This window comes from Ixodes scapularis, unplaced genomic scaffold (assembly GCF_016920785.2).
Source record: "Ixodes scapularis isolate PalLabHiFi unplaced genomic scaffold, ASM1692078v2 PGA_scaffold1__304_contigs__length_218370807, whole genome shotgun sequence".
NCBI lineage: Eukaryota > Metazoa > Arthropoda > Arachnida > Ixodida > Ixodidae > Ixodes > Ixodes scapularis.
Window position 1 is genome coordinate 101,784,439 of NW_024609846.1, and position 12,405 is coordinate 101,796,843.

Genomic DNA, 12,405 nt, shown 5'->3' on the forward strand with positions numbered 1-12,405 from the left:
GGTGATCGCTGCTTAACGCCGCGCTCACACGGTAAATACACCATACGAAAGACAGTGTGCAGATACTTTACAATGTTACAGCTCAAGCAGGTACGGTAAGGGAAAGGAAGGCCGGGTAGGAGGAAGCAGACGGAACGCTGGAGACGAGAGGGAGAAGCCTCCTCCTCTCTCCAGCGTTCCGCCTGCTTCCTCCCACCTGGCCTTCTTTTCCTTCGCCCTACCTTCGGGAGTTGCAACGCAGTATAGAGAGTCCTAGGGTACCGTCTTCGCACATCCGATACGTACGATGGGCCCTCCGGTACGAACTGCGCATGCGCTACCGCAGAAGGCTCGCACATGCGCAAATGGTACTGGAGTGCCCATCGTACCGTCTCGGACGTGCAAAAACCATCTGAGGCGTGTCCCTGCCTCGCGTAACGGTCCTGTCTGATTGGTCATACAAACACTGGTTGTAGACGTGTTCGAAGCATGATTCAAAGATGCTCGATGCGTGTCCTCGGATAATTCTGTCCTCGTGTCGGCAGCCAACACCCCGCCTTTTTGTAGTGATGTATGCGAGCGGCGTGACTCCGGCTTTGGGAAGCTCGAAGCGGTCACGTCGTCCTACGACGCGTGTGACGACGTGACACGCGCGTTCGTGGCTCCTTCCGACATAAATCTCCGTCGACGCAGACAACCACCGCGACCGGAGCTCACACTTTAGCGGGCCGCATTAGACATATTCACAACCGCGTCGCACGGTAGCGTCGAACCGGCGCGGTCGGTGTCAGGGCGACAGCGCACCCACGTTTCTGAGAGTGATTCGAGTCGGGGAGGGAAGGGGGGGGGAGGGGGGGAGGGTTGACAGGAGGAGGACAGGAAGCCGAGAAAGGCTCGCTCCGAGCCAGAACGCCGATACAGCGATGACGAGATAACGAACAGGGACACCGATCCGAAGCCTCGTTGCTACGGATGCACGTTAGGTTCCTCTGCGGGGGTACGCTTTTAAAAGCGGCATACTATTTTGTGGACCGATGGAGCGCTCAGAACTCTAGTTACTGACAGCTTAAAGAAACGCCAAAGTGGAAAAAAAAAAAAAGTTTTTTTAATGTTTTTTTTATATTTTATCTTCTGTAAATTTTTCCACAATTTTTTTGTTCCGAGCAATATTTACGCCGCTGGACTCAATTAAGCCGCAGAAGGTGAAGGTCGCAGACCGCTCAGCCCCGCCCCGTGCTTACAAGCTGATTATATCTCTCATTGGCTGGTGAGACGATTGACGTGTAAAGTGTTGGTTGTAAAATTGTCTTTGCGTGCCGTAACAGTATTTTAATCGACAACAGTTTTATGGTTGTGAAACAAAATAATCTAGATAGAGTCATGATTGTTTTCAAAAATATCTCGAGATTGCCTTTCCGGTTCGGTTTCAAACGATAACAAACATGGCTCCCGGCGTCTGCGGAGTAATCAACGAGAGGAGCTCGCCGAGCTCGTCTATTTTAATGAGCGCGAGTCGTTCTGCGTTCTCCGAGGTGTTTAGACGAAGATCTCCTCAGCCGATCTAGTTTGCAGCAGACAACTGTCGCAAGTACACGCCTTCGGAAGCGCTGCTGGCGTTGTGCGGGTGCTTGGATTCGTAGCGGGCGGTAACGGGCGCTAGCGGGACGGGCCTAAACCTAGCATCCCACTTTAACTATGTTCGTTTGATCTGGCTTGACTTTTTCCTTTGAGCGTGTTGATGCTGAATAAAGATATTGGTTCCCCTAAAGCGGCCCCGCTGCTTTGTGAACTGTGCGACCGTCGTGATTGCAATCATGCTTTCAATACCGAGAATAGACCTACACAGGTAACGATTTGCGATCGATTGGGCGGGAGTCAATCAGGGGTTCGGCCCGAATCAAGTTTGTACAGGTTTCTTCTCGTCATTTTGCTTCGAAGGGAAAGTAGTTCCATGTTTTGCAGTGCACCTGGTCTGCCAATGCGAATATTTTAGGTAGCGTTTTAGTTGTGCGTCATGACGCTCACCCTCCTTGCTCCCGGATGTCAAGTGAAAAAATAACGACAGAAAATCTTGAAGGACAGCACATTTATTTTGTTAATATTTTTTTTGTCCTCTCGGTGGCTGTTTACCGCACATCAATAGACGCTGACTTATGCTTGTATGCAGGGCGCAAGTTTGTCTGCTTCTTGCACATGGGTTGCGATGATGCCAGAACGCTAAGCTCTTATTGGCTGATTAAAAAAAAAAAACAGTGAGTAGACCTCAAGGCATCTAGCATTGAGGTCTACCCACTATCCTTTCAATCAGAGCCAATCAGAGCGCGGCGTCGTTCTGACGTCACCGAAACTCCTACGCAAGAAGCAGACGTCTTGCTTTTCGCATTGGGCCGTGTATGTGCGCCAACCGTTTAAGAAGCGCAGAACATGACAAGTATCAGCCATCTTATTATCGATCCAGTGAGATTGAGAACGCCCAATAACGAATCACAAAACAAAAAGTGTGAACACAACACCGCGCGTTTCCTACGCTGCCAGTGAATGGAGTCTCTTTAGCTCGCCACCGTAGTATTCGCGGCAAGCTAAAGCTGGATGTAGGCAGGTGACAAAAGGATCAGGACGTACTCACCCAGTGGTAGGCAAAAGGAGGGTTGTACGACGCCGCCATTGTCCGGACTTCGTTGTCCGCGGGGCTGTCCGTTTCGAGGACTACCACCATCGGGGCGCTGGTCAATCCCGACGCGTAAGCCTGGAGAGTGGTTAATAAACAGGCTCGACTTTGTTTCGCCCTTTTGTAGCCCTTATGACGTGCGAACGGCGCAGAACGTGGCGTTCCGTCCTGCCGTACAACGCGTGACAGCAGTACACAGTTAGGATTGTGGTGTTTAACTACCCTAGTTTGACAGCTTATGAGAGAGGTGTAAGACTGGATCACTGTCGTGCAGACAATTGCCCACAAGGTAGAGAAGGCGAATGCCACACTGCGGTGTCGAACATTGCACCTCGAGAGTTCAGTGCAGAGTTTTAGAAGGTATGAGTTCCACTCCTTCACTTACGAAAGCACTTTTTCTGCGCGAGTTCGTGCAACAAGTGTACCTCTCATCATAGACAACTGCGTTCTCCTGTTGAGTATACTGACAGCTCTGCACACGGGCAGATGAAAAATCCTCTCTGAACAACAAATGACAACGAAATGTGTTCACGAATATAGAAAACCGCAAAAAAGCAAAACGCAAGGCTGATCCGCCTGTCATTCTGAATGTGTCAAGATTTTCCGAAGTGTTCGTTAGGCAGTCCTGCTCGCACAGAGAGCCGTAACCTACACCGTCTATCGTCATATTGGCCGCGATCACTGCGGCAGAAAATACGGCGACAGAAAGACACATTCGGTGAACAAGCGACTAAATTCGTCGCGCGCGTACCTGATACGAGATTGAGCCGTCGTGGTTGACATTCAGCACCGCGAAACCCGAGTTGGACGTCTCTGCCGTCAACACGGCCTGGAAAACTGCAGAAAACGAGACAGGAGATGGCAGATGAACAAAACGTAAGGGCGCAAGTCAGCTGGTGTAACTTCATAATTGTAGAATTACCCGAGACTGCGGGAACGACAGAAAAACGACAAGAAGGAAATAAGTCTTTTGAGGCATCTTTCCTTCTTCCTGTCGTTCTTCTGTTGTCACCGCAGTCTCGGGTGATTCTACAAAGATGGCAAATGTAACGTATCCACGAATCCGCATGAGCGGTACACTTTAAATGTGTAGTAAACTGCGCAAACACGTAAATGGTACATTCATGTATTGTGGTAAATTTTCAAGATTCGTTGTCATGAGACGAGACAACAGAATATGCCGAACATTTTAACAAAATTTACATAAACCTTTGTGGCGCATCATGTAGGCACGCACTCGGTTAGCCACGAAGCTTTAAAGTGCTATTAACTATAACGCTATACTCGTAATCGCATCAAGGAAAAAAATGAAGTTTTGCGCAATATTCAGGAGCTGAACGAGGTAGTCCTTGTAAGATATTGTTGCCGGAGCAGGCAACTTTGCTTTTGGCGTTTGAAACATGCACCTATTGATAAAATAACGGCAAGCAAATCTAAAATTCACCGGCATATATCTTAATTCACCACTTAAGAGAGTAAATGAGTAATGCTCCGCGAGAAACCTGACATCACTGCGGTCCTTGAGGTGAATACGAGAAATAAGCGTTGGAGTCGCCACATATTTCGCCGGAATCCCGAACGTAGGTTGGTTTCTGTTAGCGAAAAGAAGTCAGCACTCAACTGTTGCATGTAGGCCTCACGATGACGGGTCCCTCGATGTGTCGCTTGCCATCTGGTGACGTCACGCGCATGCTCAGTTTTCCGGCAACCAGGGACTGCTGGTGCTCCGGCGGAAGGGACAGCTTTACGCTGGCCACGTTCAGGGACTGCGATGGTCAAGACACTGTCTTAAGCAGCGGCTGACTAACCGCCTTCTAAGAAATTCTACTCTCTACAGCGCATGTTGCGATCAGTCCACATTTAATTATCTGCATCGCACGACGTAATTTGCGCTGGAACACTGAGCGTGCCGTTCCACGAACACACGATGCTTTAAGGCAGATGACACTTTTAGCGTAAACGTTTATCCTGATCATGACATGCGAGAATAACGTCGCATTGTGAGCAAAAGCCGGCCCTCCGCGTCAAACGTTAAAAACTGGACACTAAGAACTTTTTTTTGGACGGTGTGGATAATTTAGTGGACAGAGCATGCATTCGAGACAAGAAGCTACACCAGACATGGTTCGCGGAAGTAGGAATCATCGGACGCAATCAGCAACAACAAATGAGATAGCACACATCATCACTGGGTGGTCTGCCGTTAGAAATCTCGAGTGGAAATACATATTCATAATCCATGGCAGCGCGAAATGCGTTCAAACCACAGGGAAGGAGAAAATGGGGTCTTATTTACAAAGAGTGCGCAAGTGATTGGAGTGAATAAGAGATGACGTAGACGGGTTCCAAAGCCCATGAGGTGTAATCACCCATTTTTACGCACTTTTGATTACAACAGGTTCTTCGATGTTATTTTCTGTAGCTATGATATTATTGCTGTAATAGTAATCAGATGATCAGAAATGAGCATGGCGTAACTCGCTACAATCCTTCCATATATATATAGCAACGATGTAAACGTCATGTCTGTGGAAAGATACAGACGTGCTGGACTTGTCTATCCGCGGTGAGATTTTTAAGACAAAACACGACCATTTCTCTCAATTCGTTCAACGCTCTCTGAATTTGGGAACAGAAGAACATTACGGTGCTTAGATGGTTGTTTGTTCGTTGGTCCCTCACCACGTGTATCTTGGGCAGGGTGATCTCTGAGCTGGCCACCACCACCGTCTCCCCGGGTTTTCCGGACAGGAGGCTCAACTTCACCACCACGTCTCTTGCGTCTGCGGGAAAAATTTAAGAAACGGAAAATGAAATTGTCAGATTCCTGGGAACATGAATCGACGCAGTACGCAAAGAAAATTTCTTTTTCAATCGCCGTTCCACCATTTGTATCTTGAAATAAATTTGACCAGCACGGCGAATACTATACATTCTGTTCTGGAGGAGTTTCTGGGCACTTCATATTTCGAATCGTCTAAGGTTCCGTCCATTTCTTAGACTACTTTTTTTTTCAGGAAGAAAAAGTCTTTGATCCCCCTAACATTCATTTTTGAAAGTAAGAATATAAGTCCAATTGAATAACTGTACATAAAAAAAAAATACCTCTTGAACTCAACCTTCAAAAACGTTCTCGGTCAGAGAGGAATCCTTCTGCCCTCGGTGAATGAAGGAATTTCTAAATTGTCTCCTAGAGAACTTCAGAAAGAGTTTGTATTTTTATTTCGAAAGTAAATAAAACGCTAAATTGAAGAATGGAGAAGAAAAAAAATAGTTCGTAATGTAAGCACCAAAAAAACCGTTTCGGAAGAAAACAAAAACGACACTAGAAATGCCTTTTCAGGAATACCTTTTCAAAATGAATGATAAAGTCCAGAATTTTATTTACTGCGAAAGATTGTCGCCTATACATAGCATGCCGAGGCGACGTTGGTCTTCTTTATAACAAAAATATACCTGAATGCCAAGCGGATGCTCAAAGTCAACGCCGCTATCAAGAGGTTTATTTGTACAAAGGCGCCCCCAAAATCGTCGGTTAGTTTTCGTCGCGGTGATGCTCTTAGGCGACATCAATAACAATAGCGTTTTATCGCTCGTTCTCGACCACTGGTGTCTCAAAAGTTGCGACCGCCAGAGCAACGGCCCCATCAACCCATCCTCTGCATCCTTCCCGTCTGTATACCCTAAAAACATCCGGTGCATCTGCTTTCCCGCCAGGCTCTGGGGAGAGCAAATCGCTGCCATCAATGGACGAAGCTCTGCGAATGGCGGGGCTGACAAAATTTTTTTTTTTGAGTTTCAGGTGTATGCGAGTAGTGGTTCCAATCTAATACCGCTGCATCATTCGGGGCTTTCGCAGTGCAAGAGCAGGACACGACATGCCGCTCTTTTTACTTGGTTGAAGCTAGGAATGACATCTGCGCTCCATGATTCGAACCATTATTCGCACACACCCCTTGTTTAGACCTAAGAGAAACAATCTGCACTGTGACACCGCGAATGATGTTTCACTTGCTCATGCCATACTCGATGTAACAGCGCAAACTGATTTTATTTAATTTTTTTTAGGTCTGAACATATTATTAGCATTGTCATTTGCCGATCTGGCATGATGTGTTTTAGATATGGCCGGTTATGAGTAAATAGGAGGCCAAATATGACCCTATAAGGGTTTAGATAAGGTCATATATGGGATGTTCACATTTTAACAGGGTCGAGAAAAGGCCTAATATATCGCGCAAATAAAGTCAAACGTGGGTCACATATGGCCGTATTTTCGTAAATCAAAGTTGTATAAAGTTATATCTGCAAAATGCTCTCCGGGAAAGTAGACGCCCTAGATTTGTTAGGGCGTAGGCTGAGCGCGACTAACCGCAACTCCAACGCCCCACAGATGACGGGGCGGTAGTCGCAAGATGGCGGAAAAGACGGGGATAGATTCTCCAGGTTTTCCCGTGCACCTGCTCGCCAACGCTGGTGAGTGTGTAAAATTTATTTATTTCGCTACTAATACAAAGCGGTAACGGAAAAAGCATACCATGCACAGGTGACGGAGATGCTGACGTGCGTAAAGAAAATTAATATGTTGATTTTTGAAGTCGCGGACCGGAACAATTCCTATCTTAACGCACTCGCTTTTCTTTTTTTGGCTAAAACTCCACGATGCACAAACATGCCGATCAGAACCATGCGGTAACAGCAGCACATAGGCCGGCAATCCCTGCCACCGTCTCCGCCGCTGGCCCTGCGCTTCTGGTTCTTCGTTCGTCCGCGAGAGGGCGAGCGACGCGCGACCCCTCTAGAGTTCCTGTATATAGCATATCGAGGAACTCTAGACCCCTCTAGCGGGAGCCAGTTGCGCGTCTGTTTTCCACGTGCCGTCGCGGCGCTATTCGCCGAGATCCGATCACGTGAGGAGCCGGATCTAGTGCCGTGCAGGAAAGTAGACGCTGCGCGCGCCCCTACGAACGTTCCCCTGCTTTTGAGCGCGCCGCGCGCCTCGAACGCGCGGCGCTGCTATTCGCCGCATACAGTCACGTGAGGAACTGAATCAACGTGCCATGCAGGAAAGACGGCGCTACGGGGATGAACGCGCAACTCTGGCTCCCGTAGGGAAAGAACCCTCCATTGGCGGTCACGTGACTCACCGGTGAGCGAGAAGATGCCGTTGAACATGGCGGTGACGTGGATGTCGTTTCTTGACGGCGAAATGGCGGCGACACCCCCCGCACCCTGGGTCTCCTTGACGCCGGGCTCGGGAACCATCAGGGAACTGAACACCTCTGCACAAAACGAACAACGACATTGCACATCGTAGTGATGGTAGGAAAACAAGTTGGCACGGACGGTGTAGTTCGGCGAGTCGGTGTATGATCGGATTAACCAGAAGAGCGCAACAAAATGGACACAAAGACGAGTAGAAGACACAAATGTTCACAGCGCTGACTGTCGACCATCCACTTCTACTTATCCTTGTGTTGTTTTCTGAGCTGTTTTATCTATTTCTGAAAAAAAAAAAATTCAGTCAACGTGCAGGCGAGCCGATGATCGTTAATGATGATGTTTAAAACCCGACACCTAGTGAGGGAAAAATAAAAACTTTGAAGTCGAAGTAGAAAGGCACAGGACACGTCTTCTCCAGCGCCTTTTTCTTCGACTTCATAGTTTCCTATATTTTCCATCGCTGCGGATTTTAAACATCATTAATATTTATTATAAGTTTTGATCTGCCCAGAACATCTGGTTATAAGTATTTGCCCAAAATACATATGATGTAGAAAGCAAAAAAGGGAGGATTTGAAGCGCGTATGAATACGTATATCCTTTCGGCTGGCGCTCGCACTTCTGACAGATGGCTCGTAAAACAAGAGAAGATAAACAAAAAAATATATTATTTATTCTAAGCTCATCATTCTTATTTGCCGAATGTCTAAAATCAATTAGGGCGGGAAAGCAAAGCCGTACTATATTTACTGACAGGCACTAACCCCGCAAAACAATATGAAAAGCAGCTACACATGCACAATTTTATCGTTTTCTGACTACATCGTCGGAAGGGACGGGGAACATGACAGTAGTAGTTCTTGGAACGATATTTATCGGGCAGCGCACATGCCAATTTCTTTATACTTTTATCAGTCGCTCATACTGTTAGCGTACCTCGCCGTTTAAAGGTATCTGGAAGATCCATACAAGCGTAATCTGCGTCGCACTCCGTTGACGAAGACAAGGCCAACGCCAAGCACACGGAGGACGCGTGTGCAAATCAGTCCTTTAAAAATCCGAAACTTCAATACACCCAACACACCCATTAGAGCGGACGACATAAAAAAAAAAGTGAGCTTACTTAAATTTTAATGAATAAAAATAGGGACTTTTGGCAAACCGTTACCGGGTTCTGCGTATCGCACTACCGGAGTACAATGACGCAAACTTATTACTTTCTTTCTTTCTGTATTATCAGTTCCTTTTTTTTTTTTTTGGTAAGAACAAATCCTTTGTACGTAACTCGACACGGTGAGCATTGACGTGTTTCCACACCCCGCACTCATTATGGCTCAGCGTCTTTAAAATACACAATACCTTCACTCCTAAACGACCTCGAAAGTAGAAATATACATAATACTAGCCAATCAAAGTGTTTTCTACATGATATGCTACAGGAAACAGTTGTATGAACATGCTTGTTCTGTTTTGTTTGGTAACCTATTTTTTATCTTTCCTCTTTTTCGAGCATGTCGCATTGTAAACTAACATATTGTCTTGATTCAGTTTTAATATTGAACCCTGCAACAAAGTGTAGAATTTGAGTTCTTCATATATTTAATTTGGAAAGTTTTCTGCTGCTTTCTGACACAGAAACGGGGCCTCGTCAAGCTGCAAGGTTGCAGCCTTTTTGCCTTGTCTTACCTTTTGCTTGTGAAGTAAACGAAATAGAAATTATTATTATTATTATTATTATTGGCGATCATTACTTCACTGCGGTTCAGTTAGTTTCAAATATCCCTCCTAAAAACGCCGGCATTGAAACACGACAAATAGAAGTTGTCGATCGGATCTTATTCGGCAAACTAATATCTGGTTATGAGTGGGACATCTTAATGCGATCTTCCAGTCAAGAGGAGCTTTACTCTAAATTCATACACGTATGGCAAAATTTTACAGGGCTCAGTAAAAGAGTTGTTACCGTAAAAAAGCGCCACGCGGACCACTTGCGGTTGAGTAATGACATAATCACCGCAATTAAGAACAAAGAACTCTTGTAGATGCGTTACCGCCGCTCTCCCGATAACGTGGATCTTCAAATCAAATTCAAAAGTGAACGAAACCGGGTAACCGCACTCCTTCACTCAGCCAAGCGAAACTATGTTAAACAGAAGCCGGTTGACGCGCGCTCCGATTCCCGCGTTACCTGGTCTGTCGTTAACGAACTGCGCGGTGAACACAGCGAAACATTCTGTCGATAAAACGATTGCAAAGTATTTTCCTGGTAGCAAACATTCCACGGCTAATCCATTTAATGTTCATTTCGGAAATGCGTCAAGTGTCTCACGAGACAGTCACCATTGTCACTCAGCGACAACTTCGAAAAACGCTTCATCTGCCTTTTTCCCTGAAATAACTGAGGAAGGACTATATAATATGCTGTGTATTTTCAAGCCTGGCTTATCTTCCGGTATTGATAATATACGGATGGCTGATTTGCATAGAAATTTATAAGTCACTGAAGAGTCTAATCCTGAATATATTAAACGGTATTATAACATCCGGTAATATTCCTAAAGACCTTAAAACGGCAATCGTCAGGCCCTTATATAAAAATGGAGACCATGGTAAAGTTGACAGTTATCCTCCCATCTCCCTCTTGCCATCATTGGCGAATCTCTTAGAAAAACACCTTATCTTGATGATAGCTTTTTTAGACAAATTTGATATTATGTCGCCCCAGCAGTATGGATTTATTACGGGAAAGGGCACACAACCCTTGCTTGAAGATTTTTCCGATTTGCTTCATAGTGCGTTCGAACACAACTTTTTCACATGTGCGCTTTTTTTAGACGTGTCTAAGGCTTTCGACTCCGTGTCTCATAAAATTATTTTAAGTAAGCTATACAGTCTTGGCTTCAGAGGCCCTTCTTGCGCATTGCTCGAGAACTTTTTGTTAGATCGTGCGCAGCTCGTCTCCATGTGTAAAATTCATAATGCAAAAATGTCCCTTAAGGCTGGCGTTCTTCAGGGCTCCAGATTGTCCCCTCTTTTGTTTAACATTTATGTCAACGACCTTCCGCAGGCGGTAAAGTTCTGTAAAGTATTTCAATACGCCGATGATACAGTTTTGTTGTCCAGTCATATACGTTACCGTGATGCCGTTGATGTGCTCCCATTAGATTTAATACGGGTGATGGATTGGTTTTCGGAGAATGTCATTCGAATCAATAAAAAAAAAACGCAATTGATATGCTTTCGTAGTCCGCTGAAATCGATTCTCTTGGACAAGCCACTTCTTTTTTGCACGGGTAAAACTGTGTATCTTGCAACTGCGTGCCAATCGACTATGTCAACACCACAACATATTCAAAAATCCATTTTGATTGTGACCTATCATGGAACTCTCACCTCTGCTACATCCTTAAAAAGTTACGAGCCGCTTCCTGCACCCTCGACAAACTGCGCATATTTCTTCCGATGTCCGCGAGAAGACTTTTGGTGCAAGGGCTCGTGTATAGCCTACTTCGGTATGGGATAACTGTGTTCAGATAGTGTACGGACCGATTAGACTCTAAGGTGAACTCTTAGAGGCATTTTGCGAAGCGTGGCATATGGCTCGAGTCTCCAACTATCTGATAACCTGTTTAATGACCTCTCTCTGCCAACAATTTGAGCACTATCTTGGCAAACTGAAATAATCAGACACTATTGGGATAACACTTTTAAAACCCCAAACAATGTATGTCAGGCCCTTCGAGATGCGACACCGTTTACACCGATGCGCATCAACAGACATTTTGGGAAATGCATTCGCCTATATTACGTAACTCACATTTTTAATAACCTTCCCTCCGCGCTAATTGATGTCACATCTCGAGGAGCTTTGAAGCGTCAACTGAGGGCTTTTTGTTCAGGCGTGTAATGTTGTATTTATGTGCCAATACAATTTTATGTAGCTCTTTTCACTTTCCGTGAACTCTGCGCATTGTGCCGTGGTGCTCTGCCTCTCTTTTGTCATGCGTTCCGGGTCTCAGCCTTTCCTTATTTCGATCTAGGTGTGTATTAAATTTAATAATTTAGGGACTAGTCTTACAAGCCTTCGTGGCTTTGATGGTCCCGCTATTGTGCATTGATGTACTTAAAGCACCTGCAATAATAATAATTATTATTATTATTATTTATTACGTCAAACTACGAGCAGGATTATTAACAAATCACGGAGCCATGAGTATAGAGACAATGCGACAGTCCTGACGGTTCTGCGGCTGCTGCTATCGTCTCTTATAGAGTTGAGGAAAAACAATCAAAACAAAAAGAACTGGGACAGTTTGTCTATTTCTGTCGTGTATGTTGCTTCACATGCCCCGAGTAGCGTGACCACAATCCAACTAGCGCGCAACATTTTAAAACAAGAAACACCACTCCACGGAAAGGAATATGAATGCACATTTTAACGCCATTCAAAGGCAGAATCTAGCGCGCGCGGCGAAAGTTCAAGAGGGAGAACTTTCTCTTTCTGCGCCAGGCGCGTGCGTGTATCTGTCCGGATC

The 12,405-nt window shown here is 45.6% G+C and overlaps 1 protein-coding gene across 2 annotated transcripts in view; it reads right to left on the reverse strand.

Annotated features, from left to right (window-relative positions):
- The window catches only part of LOC8027854 (dorsal-ventral patterning protein Sog), a 370,069-nt gene that overhangs the window by 30,249 nt on the left and 327,415 nt on the right, over nucleotides 1–12,405 (reverse strand). For both annotated transcript variants that reach the window (XM_040217931.3, XM_042290868.1), the window contains exons 8-12: nucleotides 7,795–7,929; nucleotides 5,330–5,430; nucleotides 4,269–4,413; nucleotides 3,399–3,484; nucleotides 2,606–2,725 (exon numbers count right to left, since the gene is read on the reverse strand). In XM_040217931.3, the coding sequence (XP_040073865.1) occupies nucleotides 2,606–2,725; nucleotides 3,399–3,484; nucleotides 4,269–4,413; nucleotides 5,330–5,430; nucleotides 7,795–7,929 (587 nt within the window). The remainder of the gene's footprint in view (nucleotides 1–2,605; nucleotides 2,726–3,398; nucleotides 3,485–4,268; nucleotides 4,414–5,329; nucleotides 5,431–7,794; nucleotides 7,930–12,405) is intronic.